Source organism: Barbus barbus, assembly GCF_936440315.1.
Source record: "Barbus barbus genome assembly, chromosome: 16".
NCBI lineage: Eukaryota > Metazoa > Chordata > Actinopteri > Cypriniformes > Cyprinidae > Barbus > Barbus barbus.
Window position 1 is genome coordinate 27,232,977 of NC_136744.1, and position 22,459 is coordinate 27,255,435.

At 36.0% G+C, this 22,459-nt stretch overlaps 1 protein-coding gene across 2 annotated transcripts in view; it reads right to left on the reverse strand.

Annotated features, from left to right (window-relative positions):
• LOC306882488 (runt-related transcription factor 3-like) overlaps positions 1-22,459 on the reverse strand; it is a 57,322-nt gene that overhangs the window by 23,948 nt on the left and 10,915 nt on the right. Inside the window, exons 3-5 of one of the 2 annotated variants that reach the window (XM_079437142.1) lie at positions 8,696-8,940; positions 7,593-7,749; positions 5,933-6,037 (exon numbers count right to left, since the gene is read on the reverse strand). In XM_079437142.1, coding sequence (XP_079293268.1) covers positions 5,933-6,037; positions 7,593-7,749; positions 8,696-8,940 — 507 coding nt within the window. Of the gene's footprint in view, positions 1-5,932; positions 6,038-7,592; positions 7,750-8,695; positions 9,469-22,459 lie in introns of those variants that run through there. The other variant, XM_079437141.1, reaches the window with a different exon arrangement.

Genomic DNA, 22,459 nt, shown 5'->3' on the forward strand with positions numbered 1-22,459 from the left:
AAATGAGGACATAGCGTAGACTATTATATTTATTATTAGTTTCGTATTCTAATTCTGTTTCTGGAATTATCTAACCCTAAAACCCTAACCTTAAAAGAAACACCATTTTAGAACACAATTATATATAATTTATAATATATAATTTATTTTTAATTAAAAAATTTCTAACTATATATAGATAAAATAAATGCTGCGTGTTTGTGTCTTTAAAACATCTATGTAAATGTCCTCTGCACATATGAAATACGACAATCTTACAAGACAATCTGCACTGAAATGTGTTGCTTAAACTGTTCAGACCAGTGATTTAATTGAAAATAAATTCAGACGCTCATTTCTAATATTGCGATTCTTCAGAATGATCTACAGAGTTTGACAGACTTTCCCACATTTAATCTTATCTTTAGATCTTCTCATATTTAAAAATAATAGTATCTATTCTACTTCCTCTTTATTATCTTCCCATCACTAGATGGGCCACGTTTCTGAAAATCAAACAGACATTATTAACATACGGCGGTCATGGTCAAACGTGTCTGTCTGACGTCAGAAAGCTTTGGTAGTGCGGAAGCAAGAAAAAGATATGTTAGCAGAACATTTTGAGCTTGAAAAGTTACATTTTTCATAACACAATGAGGTCTTTCATCTCAAAAGATCAAGGATAAATTGATTCCTCATGATATGACCCATTTAAAATGCTGAAACACTACGCTCTGACAAAGAGAAAATCTACTTTTCCCAACAAAATCGGCATGTGTGTGTGTTACTGGAAGTCTGGGCACATCTCGCTTCTTCAATTAGGCTATTTGCAGAATTTTCCTCACTGTTAAAAATGGTTGAAAAATAAACAGATGATTCACTATAATATTCCCGTAACAGTCCTCCCTCCCCTTTCTGTCTCCTACTCAATGCCTCTCAGATGTTTATCATGGACTGTGAGGTGCTTTATTATGCTACTTTATTAAATTACTTTTTAAAGCTGCTAATGGTGTCTGCTTGGGTGAAAGACTAAACAAGGAAGTTCACAAACACAAGCTGAGCCTGTAAGATGTGTGTGACTTATAGTCCATGCCTCTCTTGTCAGCCTTTGTTGAGTTTATCCCTCAAAGGAAAGAAAATATGACCGGGAGGTGAAGTTAATGAGAGGACAGAACCATCCGTTACATCCTCAAAGACACTTTTTTGTAGCTGTGGATCTCTAGTATCAGCAAGGATTCATTGCATGCATGGTAAAGCAGCACTGCGCACATCCAATGGTTGAATCTGCACTGCATGCGTTTGCGCTGTAATGAATCGTCTGTTCATTTTTCAAACGCATTCCATTCATTTGCCGTCCGATATTGGCTCCATTCATATTTAGAGCCAGCGGTGACGAAAGCTGCCACTCGCCGTTAGCGCTGCTTTGAAGAAGCGTTCTTATGATGCACACATAACAGAATGACTGTTAATAGCATTAATGTGATGATTCCACCATTAAAAATGTGCAGAGCACTCACACACACATGCAAGATTTTTATCCTCCCAAAGGAAAGAAAAATCTTAAATGAGTCTTTTTGATATCATCTGCAATATGCAGAACTATGTATTCATATCTATGGGTGCGGCATGCACTATTTAATGGATGACACACCTGGCAGGTGTTTTACACGCACACACACACATACTAATGTATGCATGTACACACCTTTATTTACAGAAACACAGAGTGATATCTGTGGAAAAATAACACAGCAAATGATATTGTTAAGAGATTTACATGCCCTCTACGAGCTGTGTGCCAAAATGCAAATACAGTCGAACCCAAAACCCCTACCCATAATCTCAACTCTTCTCTTCTCTATGAAATTCTGCGCTCAATAGCTTTTCTCAGAACTATCTTCACTTTTTGGAGCCTTTTTTTGCAATGACTTCTAAACCAGCTGGTGATGTTTTGCTTGATAAGTGTGATGCTTGATAAGATTAATTTTAACATCTTTAAAATGAATGCTGTTTGGTTTGACAGGTTGTTAGGTAATGACATTCATACACGCTGAAAAAAACAATTGTTGGATTTACTCTGAAACAATGTTTGCTCAGAAATTCCTAGTAAATTTCACAAATAATTACAAAGAAACAGCAAGTGACGTTAAATTAGACATGAAATTGTGAAGTAAAGAGGCTGAAATTATATTTTCCTGTAAAACACACTCCAATAATCTTTTAAGTGTGACTATATTATCTAGTAGGGCTGGGTATTGTGACCAATTCTGCGATTCGATTCGATTCTTATTTTTATGGTTTCGATTCGATTTCGATTTCAATTCGATTCGATTCGATATCGATTAGCTATCAATATTTCATTTAAAATGTTAGTTTTGCAGACATGGGATCCATATTTTGATATAAATGCTGGTAACTGAAACTCTCCTACTTAAGTTTATTACTGAAATAAACATCTACATTAATAATAGGGTGCACACAGTTGTTTTTTTTAGTGGAGCAATTCGAAAGATGGTGACACCTTCAGGACGAGAGGTGAATATTCATATCCTCTTACGTGAAGCCCGTGCATTAAGAATCGATATCGTTGCGTTAAACTGAAGATCGATTAAAATCGGAGAATCGATATTTTTTACCCAGCCCTATTATCTAGGTCTGTTGTATTTATACATACAGGCCTATGGTCTAGGTAAACCCTGTGTTGTGAAGACCAAATGTTGAGGACATTTTTTGGTCCCAATGAGGAAAACAGCTTTTTTTTTTTTGTAGAAATGCAGAGTTTTCTGTGAGGGTTAGGGGATAGAATATACGGTTTGTACAGAATACAAAATGATTTTGTCTATGGAAAGTCCCCATAAAACATAAAAACCCAACATGTAAGTGTGTGTGGGGTCTCGTCCATCAGGTTGATCAACTCCGTAGGTAAACATTAATGAGGTATTATTCTATTGGCAGCACTATCAAAGTACACATACTGCCTCAATCAGCCCGTGCCTCGGGGAGAAGAGGGTGTGGTTTTTCTTATGAAAAATGCCATCAACACAACATATCTGACAAAAGCAGAATACACACACACACACACTCCAGCGCATATTCACACACAAACTGCAAATAAACAACGAAGTGAATTCAAAGACTTCAATCTATCACACACATAAGTATTCAGCATGATGGGACGATCAGTGTACACTTTTTTTTTTACACATCACATTATCATTTAATATTTATAAAGTATTGTTTATTAAAAACACCTCATATCCTGTATCTCATATTCGTTGCGGGTCTGAAGTAATTTCACATACTCAAAGTCTAATGCAACCGCACCACCATAACCACGTTGAAGCCACGCTCACTCACACATCATTTCAAACTGATCGCGTCTGAAGCACATGTTCATTAGTGCTAGTTGAGTGAGCGTAGGCTACAGGTACGGCTGTGTGACCCACTCTACAGGAAACGGCTCTAAAGAGTCATTACAGGCCAAGCATCAGTCAGCCAATAAGATAGATATGACATTCATGAGGAAATATAGGATTACAGACGTAACCAAAAGGTTAACATAGTGCCGAATTGAACCAAAAGGGATTTTTGCATATACTTGTCATTGCATTTTATAAAAAATTAAAACAAGTGGCATTTGCTCACGTAATGCTAGATTCTTTTTTTTACAGAACAAAATGTCCAGGTCACATTTCAAACATTCAAATTAAAAAAAAAATGTAGAAAGAATATAAAGCCTATTTTTAGGGTCATTGGGATTTTTTTGCATAATTTACATTATTTAATGCAAACACATCTTCTCTGGAAATAAATAATAATACAACTATTTCCTCTGGTTTCACAAACAAGGTTTAGGCCTAATCCCAGATTAATTTGTAAATCTGATCTGTTTCAAACTTGCTCTAACTGATCTTAAAATATATCAGTGCCTTTGTTTTGTTTCAAGATACACATAAGTATTTTTTCAAAGGCATGTTTATGAAAAGTACTTAAATGTCCTAATTGATTGCCTAATCCTGGTTTAACCTAAACCCTGTCTGTGAAACCAGGCCTTTAAGATTGATCATAAATTAGGCAATCCAACAAATTATGTATTCATAAATAAAATGTAATATATATATATATGTGTGTGTGTGTGTGTGTGTGTGTGTGTGTATATATATATATATATATATATATATATATATATATATATAATGAAATGAAATTATATTATATTAATTCTAACTTAATTTATAATAAAACCAATATATATTGCATTAAATCATTAAAACTGGGAGTGGAGTGTGCTAAACTGTCAACAAATAAAATTTAAATAAATACATAAATAAATATTGTTCCTAAAAGTAGGATTTTTCTTTAAACTAAATATCATTTCTTATTACTTTTTTTTAATTGGAAATATGAGCTGGGCATATTCTTGACAGACTTTATGAGGTTCACTCAACATCACCTTCCTAAATTGTCTTTTCAGGTACGCTAGATCTATATTTACATATCATTTCAAACCAAACAAAACTGACATTTTGCTTGAAAAGTGTACCTGTGCTTGGTTTGATATTTAGTGCAATGACAGTCATACATTTCCAAAGTATTTTTTGGGGCTAGTGTTTGAACAAATACAACAACAGCTCTGTAAACGGCAGCACTGACTTACTCTTATCTTTCTCTCTCTCTCTCTGGTCTCCTCTTGTTGTGGTCGCGGGCTGCATTAGCGTTATGGATCTGCACCCCTAGCAGGCGTTCGGTGCTGTGTTAATTCAGCGGCTCTAATGCGGTCAGGCACTGCTGACCCCGCTGGTCAGAAAGAGTGGCCACTTTCATTGAGCCCTCTGTGTTTGTGGCTCAGAGACGCACCCTCGCTCTCTGTGCCCGAAACAGCTTAATAACACACCACAACTGACATCTGAGGTTGGCAACCATCTAGACCATGAATGACTGTTCACTGTTTAATATTAATACACGCTGCTGTGCAGGTATGTATACACCCAAACAGGAGAATAAAAGGAGACATCGAAACCAACACTTTGTCACTTATTCACAAAAATACACTGTATTTGGGAACACACACACACACACACACAGTGGCTCTACTCCCTGGTATCATCTGTGAATGACTCATAGGACTATTAAAGCCGTCAGTGTTCCGAAAATAGTTCAAATACTCATCGTACCATCCGAATACTCCGTCCCAACATAGAATAATATTAAAACCATTACGCACATTCACCAATTTATCAACAGTAGTGTGCAATGATCAACCTCCCAGCTCTAATACAGTAAGAAAAACTCCAGGAACCAACAGATTAACTAATCTGTTTTACTTGGCTCACGTTCTAAAAACTGCTCAGCCTGGTTTTTACTGTAGTGAATAACACGGTATAAAGCAGACACAAAGGAGAGACTCGTATCACCTCATCAAATACTTTCCCTCGCTATCAAACACCGCAAAAGAAATGCTTTTCTACCAGATTTGCAGTCTAGCATGAAATTATACACAGACGATAAATCAATAAAACAGACAGCGCCTCTTTCTGTTGTATTCTACGCTGGTTTCATGCACAAAGAAACATGCAGGTCCTGATAAAGTACTTTATACAAAACAAACCACACTGTAAAAAAAAAAAAAAAGTTGAGCCAACTTAAAAATTTAAGGCAACCAGCTTCAGCAGATTTTTGAGTTTTCTCAACTTGTTGTTTTAAGTTTATACAACAAAAAGTTGAGAATCTCCTACAAAAATAAGTTGAGAAAACCTAAGAAAAAAAATGGTTGCCTTAAAATTTTAAGTTGGCTCAACTTTTTTTTTTTTTTTACGGTGCATTGAGTTCATGCAGAACATTGTCATGTAAAGAGGTGGACATCAGTGCAGGATAATAATCATTGTCGGTGCTGTTGGAGACCTTGGTCAACGCTCTTTTTAGGTAGTGATTCAGAGGAATTATGGGTACTCACGTCTTGGTTCTCGAGGTCCGTCCACGGTGACTTTAATAGCGCGGTGGTATGTGGCGACCTGGGGTGGTCCAGTGAACACAGTGATGGTCAAAGTGAAGCTCTTTCCTGAAGGACGACCAGAAGACACGGGATAAAATGTCACTCACTGCTTTGAAAAATTATTGCATGATTCACAGAAAAAAAAAAAAAAAAGTATTCCTAGAAATAAACATAAGCATTCTCAAATCATGCTGGATAACATGATCATCAAGTTTCGTTCATGTAGCTTGAGTGCTGTTGACACTAAAACAAAATGAGGGCATTTTAAAATGACATTTTTGCAATTCAACTTTTCTCTGAAAGGATTCTGCTGATAATAACATTTGTATAGAAAAACTTTGCAAAACAGAAGCAGTTTATCTAGCTGTTTCAGATTTCAACATGTTGAGTCAAAAATGGAAAGAATTTGTGGTTTGAAACAATAACAAATTTTGTGCAGCCAGTATTTTAGCAACATGTTTATGACAAAATAATCTTCACATAATATTTGATATTCTCTAAATTCAGTCTGTAAAGCGGCGTACGGGACTATCATGTAAACTCTCAGAAAAAAGGTACAATACTGTGAAAGGTACTAATATGTACATCTTAGGTATTAAAATGTGTGTACTTTTGAAGTAAGTTTTAAAGCATCAAAATGTACCTTTAAGGTAATAATAGATACCATTTAGGGGCAAAAATGTACCTTTTAGCTCTTGTACCTTAGGCCACAGCTCAACTGTCAGCTTTGTACCTTTTTTCTTTTCAGTTTTTTCAGTTGTGAAAAATTACTACATTATATAAGGTTGATTATATACCAGAAAAGACCTCAGGTAAAACAGAAACTCCCTCAGGCTGTATAAAGCAAAGATTTGATGCACAATCCCAGTGAGGGGGGTCATATACAGCTGGGAGAAATGAATGAGTTTCCTCTGAAAAGAGACAGCACTACTGCTTTGATGCGCTTTCAAATGCGTTTATGATGTGGATTAGTCAGACAATGTGTTCCAGATTGTTCCCGGGACTCCGTTGTGTCTGTGTGCATGTGTGTGTGTGTGATCTCTAAATGCAATGAAGCTGCGCTTTGAGGGGGAGAAAGCCGTGGCTTGTATGAGGGCTATGAGGGTGGGGTAATTGACTGCAGAAATGAAAGGTACTTTTAATTCGCACACTGCAGCGCTTTCCACTCATCCGTCTGCAACTATTTAAAGTGTAACGTTTACAGGAAAAATGTGAGTATGAGGAGCGAGGCCAAAAGGAAAAAGACGAGAAGGAAAAGCTTGTGAAAGAATGTGAGCTATGTAAGAGGTAGGGTGTTTTTAGGTGTGTAAACAAGATGGTTTTTTAAACCTCACATCTTTTAAGTAAAATTCTGCTGTGGGGTAATTTAAAGTAACTGAAGCATGCTGCTATGTGCCCATTTTTTTTCCAGTCTCCACTGTGCAATACTGCAGCATATGTGTGTTTAAGTTAAAATGCATGACAATTTAGAAATTTCAAATTGTGGTTGCATGAAGAAAAAATATATATATATTTTTTTTATCATAATAAAGTACAAATATGCATCGGCCCGCATTTCCAACACATACATGCATCTGACCACAGAGAGACAGACAGAAACACAGATTGCTAGATGTGGCACCTCTGCCGCTCCTGCCCACGAAGCGCAGGTCGTTGAATCGCGCCACCTGGTTCTTCATGACGGCAGACGCGTTTCTCAGCTCCGCGGAATAATTCTCATCATTTCCGGCCATCACCGTGACCAGAGTCCCATCAGGAACGTCACCCAGAGCCACCACCTGATAAACACACAGATCAACCCAACAAACCCAATCAACAACACACACAAACCCGGGTTGCACCCCCAAATTATTACAAATATAGGCTAAGCTTGCTCGTACATAATTACAATATATATTATTCTACTTACGTGCACATAATAATATAAATGATAATAAATAAATAATTTTGTCTTCTATTTGAGCAATTTAAATATATATTAGCTTACAAATATAAATTAAACATAAAACAAACACAATTTAGATATGAATAATAATTGCATGTAAGTTAGCTAAACGGTAATTTTTTTCGCAAACATAATATTATAACCGGAATATAGGCTATAGTTGTCACGGTGATCATTGCTTTTTTACGATTAAATAATAATAATAGGCCTATAATAATAATAATAATAATAATATAGGCCTAATATAATACTAATAATAATACAATTCAAGGACCGTTTTGTCGCATTTTCACTGACGTGATCAATATTTCGTTTTTATCTTCTATATTATATTCTATATTATTAGTGTAGCAGACGATGATATCAGAAAAAAAAAAACAAAGAAAGAAAGAAGAAGAAAAAAAAAATATTCAGTGACTTTCAGGTGAGTTTTAAAGGAATTTTTGTCAGTAATTTCCAAAACACGAACTGGTGAGCATGACTCCAGCCACCGATTTGACTTTTGACGAACCAAACGTCAGTTATTTCACTCTATCTGTAAAACATATTTTGTTATGAACCTATGATATATAAATATGCGAGAAGCGATTAATAATGATAGTACTTACCATTTGTTTAGAATTCTAACGGAAAAGGCTCGCGCAGTCTAACTTTACCGTTGCTATGGTTATCTCTTCAAAAGAGCGCGACTTCTGTTTACTTGCCGCGTTCTGACTGACTTGATTCAACGGACAACGCTCTGAAATGAGTTATATTGCAGAAATTAATGTTTTATTTACCTTAAAAGCCACAGGCAGGGTTTTGTTGCACCTCCAGTGTGACGGCAGCACCGAGCAGAGAAAGTTGGGGCTGTCGGTGCGCACCAGCTCTCCGGCGTGATCCGCCAGAACGTCCACCACGGAGCGGCTCTCCCCCGGCCGGCCGGCTCGAAGCGGACCCTGTGCGCTCATGTTCGGGCTTTCGGTCAATTTCGCGCACGGGAACGAGGCGGAGGGCGGCGTGAACCGTCTGCTCGTGCTCGGGTCTACGGGAATATGCATCACAACAGATTACAGATGAGACCCCCGTGAAGAGCTCAGGCACCCAAATGGGGTAAGTAGCCTATACAGAAAGTCCGTGATAGAAGCGTTAAAGCGCGCTTGAGTTTCCCACTGACTTCAGCAAAAACCAAGAAACCGCAAGCACACACATACGCTCTCGTTCTGCACGATGAAAGGAATTTGGAGTCAAAGCACAAAACTGATACAAGTATGCTTCTCAAAGCTGCTTATTAAACCGCATTTATTCCAGAGTGTTTACAGCAGGTGTGTGCTGCTCCTGGATGTCGGTTTAATTTCTGTCAGAGCGACACTTTCCGTTCAGTCCAGAGTCTCTGAAAATAAAGTCCACACAAATTAATCCCACAGTTTCAGAAGAGCTTCTGCAATAAAGTCCGGTTTAGCTGTCAAATGTTCTGCTTCCAATTGAATGTTTAAGCGTGAAAGTGAGTTTAAACGAGAAAAAAAGTCTGTGGTAGTCAGACGTACGTGCGATAAGCTGCGCTCTGCGCTCTGGAGACAAGCGTTATTTACTCATCTTATTATAGCCTGGAGTGCGCTGAGCGCTCCGCCAATCAGCGATCAGGGCTGGGTTTAATCGACCAATCAGCGATCAGGGCTGGGTTTAATCGACCAATCCGCGAACAGGGCTGGGTTTGATGCGCATATCAAACGCGCCGAAGCAAAACTGAAAGCTCCTCTATTATCAGCCATATACTTAATGAACAATCAATAAATATTTCAATCCTCTCCTAACATGTTATGGCACATAATGGATTAAGGTTTAGAGTTTGCCAGGTGTAACCTTTTAAAACCACAGACACAAATTAAAATATCTTTTGTCGAAGTTATTCATGTCTGTGCCAGTTTTTTTTGTAAAAGAAATGATAATGTATTGAGCAATCCAGAAACAGTTAATTAACATTAATCGTTAAAGCAACAAGTATCGCTCAAAAACAAATTAGGTTGAAAACTGTACCAATAACAATAAGCAACTTTTAAACAAGTATTTTTGCACAGAAAAAAAAATTAAATGGTAAATTAAAGTCTATCTCACATGCATCTTGTGCTAAATTAATTTTCTAATAACTAATGGTTTTGCTCCATCATAACAGAACAACAATAATTACGATAATGGATTTTATAAGTCTCATACATGGTGTTTAATTAGAATCTAATGAGTTCCTGTGTGGTTGACACACCCTGAGCTCACACTGTCACCACTAGTAGGCGCATTTGTCGTTTAAAAACCTTCAGTGGCGCCTCGGAAAGCGAATTAAAGCGCATTAAACTAACACTGAATGGGAAGGAAAAAGACAGAGAGAGGGAGACAGACTGAAAGGAAAGATGAAAAAACAAAACAGAGAGGCAGAAATAAAGCGATTCTCGCAGTTACAGCTGGCCATCTGAATTAATTCATCTTTTTCTATGCTTTTCTTAATTTTTTGTTTGTTTCTTTGATGGTTATTATTGATGATAGGCTACATAAATGTTCTTAAACGCACTAAAAAGAACAAAGAAACAAATTAATTAACTGACTGATTAACAAATCCTAAACATTTGTCTCTCTACAAATGCCCCAACTGCTAAAATAATTATTTATTTACAATATTTACATGCATATAAAAACGTGCAGTTTTAAATTCTGAGTTAAATTTAATAGTTCCACTCTGCTTGACTAAAGCATTTAATCTAAATGCAGTCAGAAATAACATTTTTTCTTCCATTCTCAAGACAAATCGAGTAATTATTATTATTATTATTATTATAAATGTTTTCTTTATAAAATAATTTATTACAATTTACCATGTCTCAGATTTCTTTAAAGCCAACAGAAATGCCTTTACAACAGTAATTTACATTCTTAACAATCGATTACTTCGTAACAGCCATTAAATACTATTTATTCTGCTTGTATTCGTTCTTTTATTGGCTCATTCTGGAAGTGTATGTTTCATATGTGCAGTGGGCTTGAGGTTTAGCTGGTGTTGGCAGGATTCGTGCCAGAATTCTGCGGGTTCACATGCTAAAGATGAGCTCAGTTTGAAACCAGCGTTTGGTCACATAAAGGCAACAACACATTAAAACAAACAAAAACAAAACACACACATGTTTAATAATTAGAATGAATAAACAATAAAAAACAACAGCCATGTAAACAATAATAATAATACATTTATTATTAATACAATTAATGAATTATTATTATTAATAGCTATTATTATTCTACGAAAACCTCAAAACGTAATTTTTTTCTGTTATCGCAGCTTTTTTTTTTTTTTTTGCTGTTACACCACTGATGTTTATTTTCCTCTCCATGTGAGGAAATATTGTGAACATAGCCTAGAAGGGAAGTCAAAGTCTCACCCACACCAATGGTCTAAGAGAGCTAAGATATGCGCATTACCCTACATCTCAAGATCATTAGCATATTTCATCAACATCTGCTCGAAAGACCTATTGCGAAGGTGTCTTCCTCTTTTCACGCCTTCCATCCATCCGCCCGTTGCATTGAGTAACTCTTGTCGAAATAGAGGCACATGTTGACATGTGTTGCACACGTCCTAAACGCTTAAATTAAAGCGGGATATTTTCATTATTCACACGTATGCAATAACTGAGTCAGGCAAATAGCAAATTTCTAATAAACATTAAGAATGCTTAAAAGAAGTGCATTGCTGCATCATTTTGTAGCGCGTTTGTTCTTATTGATAAGATATAAAATGTGTTTTATGTTGTATGTGTGTGCTATATAGGCCTGATATGTGTAGACGCATTTTAACAGTCTGCTAAATGTCTGATCATAAATATAAAGGTATTTTGGGGCGCAATCTGTCAAAGTTCGTCTCGCCCAGAGCAAATTATCCTCTGGCGCCACTAGAACAGCTTTTTAAACGTCAGTCATCTAAAAAAAAAACAATATACTTCTATGAAAAATAAAGAAGAATAAACACTATAACATAAATTGTTATCCTGAACACGAACGTGCCAAGAAACCTCCCCAAACACAAGCTGGTCAGGGGTCGTTGTGCATGCATATATCGGTGATATTTCAGCATCTGTTCATTATTAATACGTGACCGCACGCGCTCAGCCTGTCATATTCAGACTCCGCGCGCAGTTTCTACGGTTACAGTCGCGCGTCGACTTGCACTCCTTACTGACGCGCGTCCGTGATATGTGATCTGAGAGAGGCACAGCTTACAGCCCGCGTCAAATACACATCCAGTAATCAAGCGCTGAGAAATGATGTGAGTGGATACAAAGAGGCACGAGCCCTCCAAAACAGCCTGAAGTTCAAACAATGAAAGATATTCCAGAGACAGACTCAGAGAGCACCAACATGCCATCATTCTTTAAGGGTACAATGGGGTTAAATGCCTCCAGGAGAAAAAGACCCTTTTGATTCGATTTAATTTTCTCCCAAAACACTAAATAGCAACAAAAACCAAAACAGCACTTTGCTAAACCTGTTTGTCACTATACAAGCAACATGAAGTCATGCATGCCACTCCTAAATGTTGATTTTGAGGTAACTTGATCTGTCTAGTAATAAAAAATGTGGCAGATTCATGTAGCCAGCTAAGGAGAATCCCTGAAAATATCATGCATTTTGAGACAAAAAAGAAATGTTTTATCTGAACACTGCAACAAAAGGGAATCCCCTTATGCATTTAACAGAAAGAAAAAAAAGCTTGCATACCATAAGTTGTTCAGTTGTGAATGTTCTCTCTTAATGACTTATTATGAAAATGCAATGTATTACAAAAAACTACAAATGCTAATAAAACCTATTAAAAATTAAGTAGTATGAGAAAATTAATTTTATGATTCAAGTAAAACCCTATATACTCTACTTGAGATAAGTGTGATGTAATTAACAATTAAATTATTCTAAATAGCAAATTTTTGACAGATATTAAGTTAATTGTTCTTGCAGAAGCTTAAGGCTCCACTTGGGAGGGAGGGAAAAAAAACACTGTGGCCAAAAGCATCACCAAAAAGTCTTTGGTTGGCACAGGATCGATACAGTACGCCTGGACAACAACAAATTGCTTTCCATAATTGGGAGGGAAAAGATTTATTGCAAAGGATGTGCAAAGTGGGCTCACACCGAATACTTCAATCATAATGGAGATTAATTTGTAATATACACATATACTAACACTGCACCTACTGTACTAAAAGAAAAAAACACTATTCGCATGAAATACTTGAGAGGTTGTATGATTATAAGTCTACTATGTATCCTTAACTGTCAACATGATGGTACTGTAATATTGTTTTGAATTAGTGCTGTTTTTTTTTTTTATTATTATTTATTTTCTTTTTATTATACATTGTACACTGTTAATGCTTTACACATTACTGTGCATGCAGATTATTTTGAAAAACTCAATAAAAAAAATAAATAAATAAAATAAATACTTGAAAGGTTATGAAATGCCAAAAGTGGTCGAATAAACAGACAAAACTGTTTAACCGTTTGCTAAAATGGTTATTTAAAAGTTATTCCAAAAATATCATGCATTTGTTGCCAATAAGTTTGACCTCATATCTACTCAAAATCAATAATTAGAGGCCACAAGTTTCATCATAAAAACTTAAATCACAACATATTTAGCAAATTATTTTGATGGAAATTATGTTGTTCAATCAAGAAATATATATAAATGATGATATACTCTGGGACCTAACTCCACATATTAGGCTTTTCACTCCATTGCACCCACTAAGTAGTGACAAAGATGTTAAACAGTCCACGTGCCAAACTAAATTCACTCTTTATCCAATAGCAAGTCAAAAGTAACTTCATACGTCTCTAAGGTTAATGTTGAGAGCATTACACACACACACACACACATATAAACGAACCCACTTAGATTTCATGCAAAAGCAACAAGACAATCTGAAGAGTACTGAATCTGAAGAAACCACAGATATGTGCCCAAACGCTCTGAACTGGTAAAACATTACTTCATTAGTCATCAACCCCCAAACACACACACACACTCCATACCCGTAGATAAAAATCAAATCGGGGCATAAAATGCTGACATAAGTCTGTGGATTTGCTATCTTCCCCCCTCTGTGGGCGGCTGCACATTTCTTTACGTTTACAAATTACAGAGGGAGCAAGTCTGGAAGCCGCAGAGAGCATTCCTTCCGTACAGTGTCTCCTTGTGTTTCAGCTGCGGGTTTGTCTGCCTGAGAAACAGCACGGATGACCTGCAGTCAACTCTAAATCTCCCGTTTACATGCTTGAATTTCAGCCCCACCTCATATCAGGTGTCCCTAATGACATCATCACAGTGTCCTATCTAAAGCGCAATGCATCTCTCTGAAGTCTTTGTGATGTCATCTTTCGTTTTCATCGCATGCAGCTAATACTCCAATTCATGTGAGGAAAAATAACATCAATGCACAATGCACAATATTAATAGAATACATAAATACGCTCTCGGCACTGTTGACTGTAATGACGCTCAGTTTACCGCCTTTTGTCAAATACAGTGAAGCTTGCGGTGAATGATTCACTCTAAGCTGTAATTTGTTTTATATTTTAAGTAAAGCGTGTCAGATCAAAGCATATTTTGCTGATGGATGAATCTGAATTGTTATTGTACTGAAATATTACAGATGACGCCATTCGCAACGTATATGGATCTTTTCAGAGAATGTAAAACAAACAATTATTTTGTATTTCTGTCCAGAAGTGCTCCCTCTCTCACAGAGCACAAAATTAAAGCCATATTTGCTCACTAGAACTCTCTAGGATGAATAAACTTTAAAAGTCTCCAAAAAACACATCACTCAATGAAATATCTGATGGGTTCAGATGGCAACGTCTCTCTGTGTCACCAATCTTCTCAATTTCTCATGCATTATTTAAGTGAAGGTACAAATACAATTTGTGCATTTTTTGCATGGCTTGATACTTTTAGCAGCACCAAAAACCTATGTTTTTGTAGATTGGGGAAAATTTGACAAGAAAATACCATTTCAGGCTTTTTTACTTCAAAATGTCACGGTTAATTGTGATGCTTGCTGTTTCTTTGTAATTAATTGTGAAATTTACTATAAACTTCTAAGTGAAAACTGTACACAAATTATTTCAGTGTATCTGTTTTACAATAAGTATGATCTAAAAAGATTCAGATGCTGTGGAGAAGTTTTATGGGACAACACTGAAAATGCATGATGAATCGTGTCATCAAAACAGTCTGTTTTTCATGGAGCATGCAGGAAGTGTTTTACAGAGAGAGATCGGAGTTAATGTTTGCGGTAGAAAAGTACAAAGATTTATTACGCTGTTAAGAGTACTGAGACTCCGCAGCAAGAACTGTCTGAGTAAAATGCCTCCCTTGAGAAATAAATCAAATGCTGTTTTATGGAGATGTGTGCAATTTCAATCTCATTTCCTCTTTCAGTTGGATTTGGACTAACTTCATGGTGGTACAGTCGTCCTCCTGGCCCCTAGAGGAGGCATGTGCATCAGCTGAAGCTTCTGAAACATCACTGGTGGGAGACACAGGAAACATCAGCACAAAGTAAGGTCTACATGGTCTCCCCGCCTCTTTTGACTTGTTTAAATGTGCATTACACATCTAAGTCCACATAAGCATCAATTTGAGTTAGCATTTTGATGAATCTCTTATGTTTGGACATGATCTGTAAATGCACAAACACCTGCAAGAAAACTCGCACCCACATTCACACAGAGTGACTCAGTGCATCAGTGCATCATCATGCTGTGATATTGCATCTCTAATCTAGAGTAATTGCATGTTCTAGCAGCTCCACTCTATAAAAAGATAGGAAAATAAAAAGAAAAGTGCTTTATCACATTTGAGATGTGCAGAGGAAGTTTACATAGTTTACACACAGCTTCAAAACAACCCTTTTAATTACAAGTGCAAAAGAGAGGGTGGAAAATGTGTACATTTACTAACATTATCGAGTGTTGGGGTTAAAAATAAAAATGAATTAAAAAAGAAGAAGAAAATATCCCTTTAAGAATGCACCACACCAGTCTAGTTCCTAAACAGTCTTGTTATTACTGCAAAAAACAGCTACAACACATTACACTGCCATAACAAACAGCAGGCTGATTTTTCCCACCAAAATGTACCTCTTTTAACTCGCATTTAAAACATTTGCCATTCCCAAGCCAAGAAGGTGCTTTCTCAGACTCTTCCAGTCTGCTCTTTCAAGAAGTTCTTTCATATGTGGTCAGACAATGTACAGCGTTTCATTAAAATCATGCTGTTGACCAAGCACTTTTTGCCTCTGACTGTGGTTGACCAGCAGCATTCATTTATGAGTTCACAACACATGAGAATCACCATGACTGCCGTACGTTTGTGATGTCATTCACACAGAGTCATCTGAAGAGGAATCTGTGCATTTTGAGGGTTTCTTTAAAACTCTGATATTAACCAGTAATGTGTGATTCTTCAATTAGAAACATTTGCAATAATTAAAAATTTAACTTTTTCAAATTTAGTTTTATTATAAAACAATTACAAAATATCCTTTTTTTTTTTTTAAAAGACAAATGGGATAAGCCTTGGACTTGAACTATAACCAAGACTTAACTAAAGAACTATAAGGTAATTAGGCACTTTTATAAAATTGAGATATTATAGGATATTATAATAATAGGATATATAGACATTATAATCTATCTATCCTTTAAAGGTGAAGTGTGTAATTTCCACCTATGGCCACCAAATGGAAATGCAAAATAATAACTGTTTTCAAACAGGTTTCTTAATGAATATTTATTTCAGTCACCAATCAAACGTCATTGTTTTGAACATAGTGCCAAAGTTTTTACGAATGGCTTATTTTTTTGTGAAATATTTATAGTCTCTCCACATTAAGCTTGGATAAAAAATAGAATATTTAAAATATTATACACACCAACTTTAAAACTAAAAAGATCTGTAAAATCATCTTAGGGGACAGAAACAAATTTAGGAGAAAAAAATCTCCCATATTTCGAAATAATACAATCTTGTGGACATTAATTCTGTTGGCGCACAGTTCTATTATGCGGCTCTATTTTTACAGCCGAACCGCAGTAATCCACCACCACCACTGGGAAGTCTGACCCTCTAGGAAAACTTCAAAGCCCCTGGAAAAGACCCCCGAGCACAGCATAGAGATGTATTTTCAGACTTCTTGGAACCAATTTGATGGAGTAAGTGAGAGATGAGTTTCAGTGGGCACACGGTGGTCTCGCCCTGACAATAGATGGATGTACCGATGTCTTAATGAGGGAGACAGAGAGAAAGGGATCCAGGGGTGACCTTGTGGTGGGGGCTAAATTTACACTCCACTCCACTGGCTCCCAAAATAAGCCACGTCCAGATTTCATAAATGCCCCTCGCCACAGCCGCCATAACTCAGGGCTTTCCCAAAACAAGAGCTCATGTGCCGGCAGCGTTAGGAAGTGTGTCTGCCTGCCAGCAACCGCTAGGGCCGTCCACCAGCGTCTGCTTACCACATTTTACCCAGAATACAATGCCTCTTTGTGTTTGCGTGCGGTGGGCCCTTTCTCAGCCGGAACACACAGACAGGGAGAGACAGAGAAAAAGGGGGGAAAAGGAAGAAAGAAAGACTAAATAGATAGATCATTAGATCGAATGAAAGACAGAACATTACAATGGTAGATAGAACGATATGTAGATAGATGATCAAAAGATAGCTAAATAGATAAAATGATAGAATAGGTAGAACAATAGAATGATAGACAGAGAGATAGACAGACAGAATGATAGATAGATAGATAGATAGATAGATAGATAGATAAATAGATAGATAGATAGATAGATAGATAGATAGATAGATAGATAGATAGATGTGGTCTCATGCGGAATGCTGTCATTCCCGCCTGCAACAAAAGCCACATGTTTATCGTTTTTTTCTGTTCAAACGAAGCGCTCCATCTCACGAGTGTCTGAGAAGGAGGAGATAAGCTGTATATGAAAGGAATGAGGGAATTAGAAAAGTAGGTCGACACAGAACAGAGGAATTCGTCAAAACAGCACGCTTGTCAGAGCATGTGCACATGAGTGAACGCAGTCAACACGCATGATTATGTTGATGCAGATTTTCTGACTGAAACACACAAAGCACAGATGCAGAACACTGTGGTGCATAATATGCTGCATAATACACCAAGGTCATGGATTCAATTCTCAGGGATTGCATGAACTGATGAAATGCATTCCTTCAAAAGCAACGCAAGCCACCTTGGATACAAGTGTCTACTAAGTGCATAAAAAAACATTAAAATGTATATGATAACATAATATACTGCAAACTTCAAAAATCTCTGAATTGCATATTAGGCCTTGAGGTAAATTTCTGCCTGTATAGTTTTTGACTAAAGCTCTCTTCTGGTGCGTTTGTAAACTCAGTCACAGTGCAAGGTGTCGTTCTGTGCTGTTATTTGAGCTAATCAATCCAAGAGCATGTAAAGTCTCTGCCATTGCATTGATTAAAGACAAAGCTCTAAAACGAGCTCGTTAACAGACTGGCTGCATGTTTAATCACTCATAATGGGCTCGCCAAGTTTGACTTCCTGTCAGTGGCCCGTAAATGAGAGATAAGAGTGTTTTCACACTACTGAGCTCATTTTTGCTGGCAAACATGTTTTTCCAAAGAAACAAATAATAAAAATAATGAACCTTAAAAACATTACAACATTACTAATCAATTAATGTACCAACTCATAAATCATATACTGAATTAAAAATGACTTGCCAGCTGGTCTGTGACCTCATCAAGAAATGCAACATAATAAATGAGGTAAAAATAAAGAATCATTCAAATTAAAGATACATACTAAATGTGTACAAATGAAAACATCTGTTGTAAATAAATATTCCTTGCATTAAGCCACCAAAAACAGCTAGTAAAAATAATAACAATAATAAGGGCATTTTTTAAATTATATTTATACAATAAATATAATATGGTATTTATAATAATATAAAAATCATATATTATAATACATATTAAATAATAATTATAATATTATAATAATACCAATTTAATTTAATAATAGATTTTGCCCCTATACATAAAATAATTAAACATTTTAATAGCCATTTCACAGCTAATAAATATTTATTTCAGATCAATTTTCTCAGTTCATGTAAGTTAAACCCTGCATAAGGCGGATTGTTCCTGTAAAATTTTGACTTTAAAGTTACTTCCTAAATTTGGCTTTCACACTTTCAGAGAGACATCAGTTAAATGAAGCATGGAATGTCCAACAGGAAGTGACAGTGTGAATATTTGTCATGAAGTTTTCTAGATGGAGGGAAATCGCCAAGTCATCACTGTGACATAACAAGTCAGCAGCATGATGTCTGTCATCTGTCTGCAAAAATGAAAGAAAGTGTGAGAGATTTTGCAACTTGTACAGTATGTATGTGTGTCTGCATGGGAATGTCGTGAGAGTGATCCAGACAGCCTGACCAGAGTCCAGACACAGAAGAGCAGAGGAATGGGAAGAGAGAAAGCGTGAGTGTGTGTGTGTGTGTGTGTGTGTCTGTGAGAGGGGGAATCCCTGTCTGTTCATCTGGGGCTTTTCCTCAGAAAAGGAACTGCTGCAACTCCATAAACACACAAACACACTCATTGTTTTAGCTCTATTCGAGCTCACACGTGCAGTTGAAGATTAGATTATGCCAGGTATTCTCAAATTAAAACTAAAACTAGTTCACTAGTGAAACTAAAATTACTACCTCATCAGATGAATGAAAAGGCCACTTCCCGAGTTCCCTATAGTTTATGAACTGTTCAAAGAAACTAGATTACTGTAGTTTAAAGACTACCCATCTAAAATACACACTCTGTGCACGGTAGCTTCATATAAAATTGGATGTTTGTGCATGTGTCTATTTGCATTATAACTTCACAGTCAACTTGAAATCAAAACGGAGCCTACAGTGGGAAAAAAATGGTGTAGAAACAATTTTCACTCAGAAATAACTAGTAAATAAAAACAATTACAAAGAAACAGCAAGTAAATTTTGAAGTAGAAAACGGAAATAGTACTTTCTTATAAAATGTACTCCAATAATCTTTTTTTAAACAATTTAAATTTTTTTACCTTTTTTTTTTTTTGTATGTCAGTAATGTATATTCCTGTTTTTTTTTTTTTTTTTTGGTGGATTATTCATCCTGGCAAGTTATTAAAAAATAATAATAATAAATAAATAAATTATAATTTGCTTCACCAATTTCCTTTCACCCAATCATCAAGCCATATAAATGTTTGACTTTTTTTCTCAAATGCCATACAATGTAAAAATGATGAAACAATTATGAAAAAAAAACATTACTGGTCTACATTTTGCATACATTTTACATGAAAACACTATTTCAGTTTTTCTATTTCAAAATGTTGTTTAATTTAATGTGTTACTTGTCATTTCCTTGTAATTGTTTGCCAAATTTACTAGCGCTTTCTGAATTAAATTTACTTGAAATTTATTTGTAGAATAATTTATACACCAGTATTTAGTGAATATAATTTTTTTTTTTTTTTTTTTTTTTACAATCCAATCAAATCAAATCAAATCAAATCCTACATTCTCTTGTTTAATATCCACTTTCACTGTAAGAAAAAGAGCAGCTTGGACATTCTGCCTAACATCTCCTTATGTGATTAATAGAGGAATAAAACAGATTTGGCTATTCACATGTGGATATTCCTTTTCTTCTATATGGCATTGATTTTAACAGGAGAAACCACAAATGCATTGAAATATGCATCTGAAATAGTTATTCACTTAAAGAACTCTGAGTTGTTTCCTTTCACAAAGACCAACCTGAAAATCTCCCATCACCCATCACAAGTCAATAAACCGCTTGTAAACAACTTCAGCTTTTTCTGGGAAGGGCGCCTTGGATTTAGCGAGCGAAAAAAACAAAAAGGCAACAGAGAGAATCAAAAACTCATAACCTCAGGGCGACCATCATCTTATATCCTATCATTATCCTCATATTTTCGATGCCATAATTAACTTGTTTTATTGCAGAGAAGAAGGGAGAGGTTTTGAAGACGATTAAGGATTTTTGTCTATGTGTGAGAGTTCTCATGGCAGAAGAGTCTCCGTTGTGATAATTGAGGCACTGATGACGCATCGGTCTGAGGTTTGAACGACAAATAAAACGATTGTGTGCAAACACTTCAGGGCACAGTTTTAAAGAGGTAAAGCAATCATTGCAAATTCTAATTCAAGATTTTTATTTGTCACATACACAATTATACAGAGTATAACCAGCAGTGAAAAGTAGGTAATTTTCCATGTATTCCATTTATTCTTGACCAAACTAATAAGTTGCTTAAACCCTCAGACTCTTAAACCCGGAGATTTCAACTGCAAATATTTCTCATAGCAATGCTATATTTCATAAAATGATAAACTGTTGTATGTTTTAACCCATAATTAGTGCTGAATTGCTCTTAAGATGCTTTTCAGTTTTGCGACAGCGGGTCTCTGAGGGTTAAAGTCTTAATGTGTAAATGTTCAAGTTACTCTGTGAAAACACTGTGTGAACTGGAGCTAAAATGCGGCACTAATGTTCTTAGTGGTTTTGCATCTTGGTGGGGCCATAGCAATAACAGTTATAGGGTGTGTTTGGGAGGATCTGTATGTGTTTGCTTGAAAAGCCGAGTGTTTGTTAGATTCTCTGGGCTTTCAGTCAGGTGTTGGGTGAGGTCTGAAAGTGATACTAATGGAAAATAAGCTTATCAGTGTTCAAGAGCAGGTGTCGAGCTGTGTGGTGAAAATACATGATTACTTCTGTTAGTTTTCAAAGTAACAACAACAAAGAGATGACTAAACTCTACAGTGAGACCCAAATTAATCTACATAAGTTCAGAATGATGTTTTAAAAGTCTGTCTGATAAAATACCAGTGGTCTGTGGCTCTGAACGACTCCGTCTGCTTCAAATTTTATATTGCATGTTCTTATTACAGTCAAAATTATTATAATTGTCCAATCTGTAAACACATTCATGCAGGACTGTATTAATATTCCTCAAATATTCTGGTTAAGGTTTGTTCTAAACCTCTAAGCCTATGTAGTAATTATTGGAATTAATTCAGGCTCCATTCAGACTCTGATTTTGATGATAATTTTGCAGTCTTATTAGTTTAAAAGTCTCCTAATTGGTCTTCTTTCTTACAACCTGAATCTATTTGGAAAGTTTTGAATCTTCCAACTGGTTTATTGGTCTTATATCTTGAATTATGATATTTTCTTGCATATTTTTTAAAGACAAAATGTGGCTTGCACCACTAGTGGCACCAAATGGAATTGCAAAAGATTGTAATAAATAACATTTAATTTCCATAATAATTCAAAAAACGTTCCCGAACACACATCCCATCTTCTATTAAACAGTCTTGCTCAAAAACACACCACTGGTCATTAGTTCTGTTTAAATGCATGAAATCTGATTTATAGACTAAATGA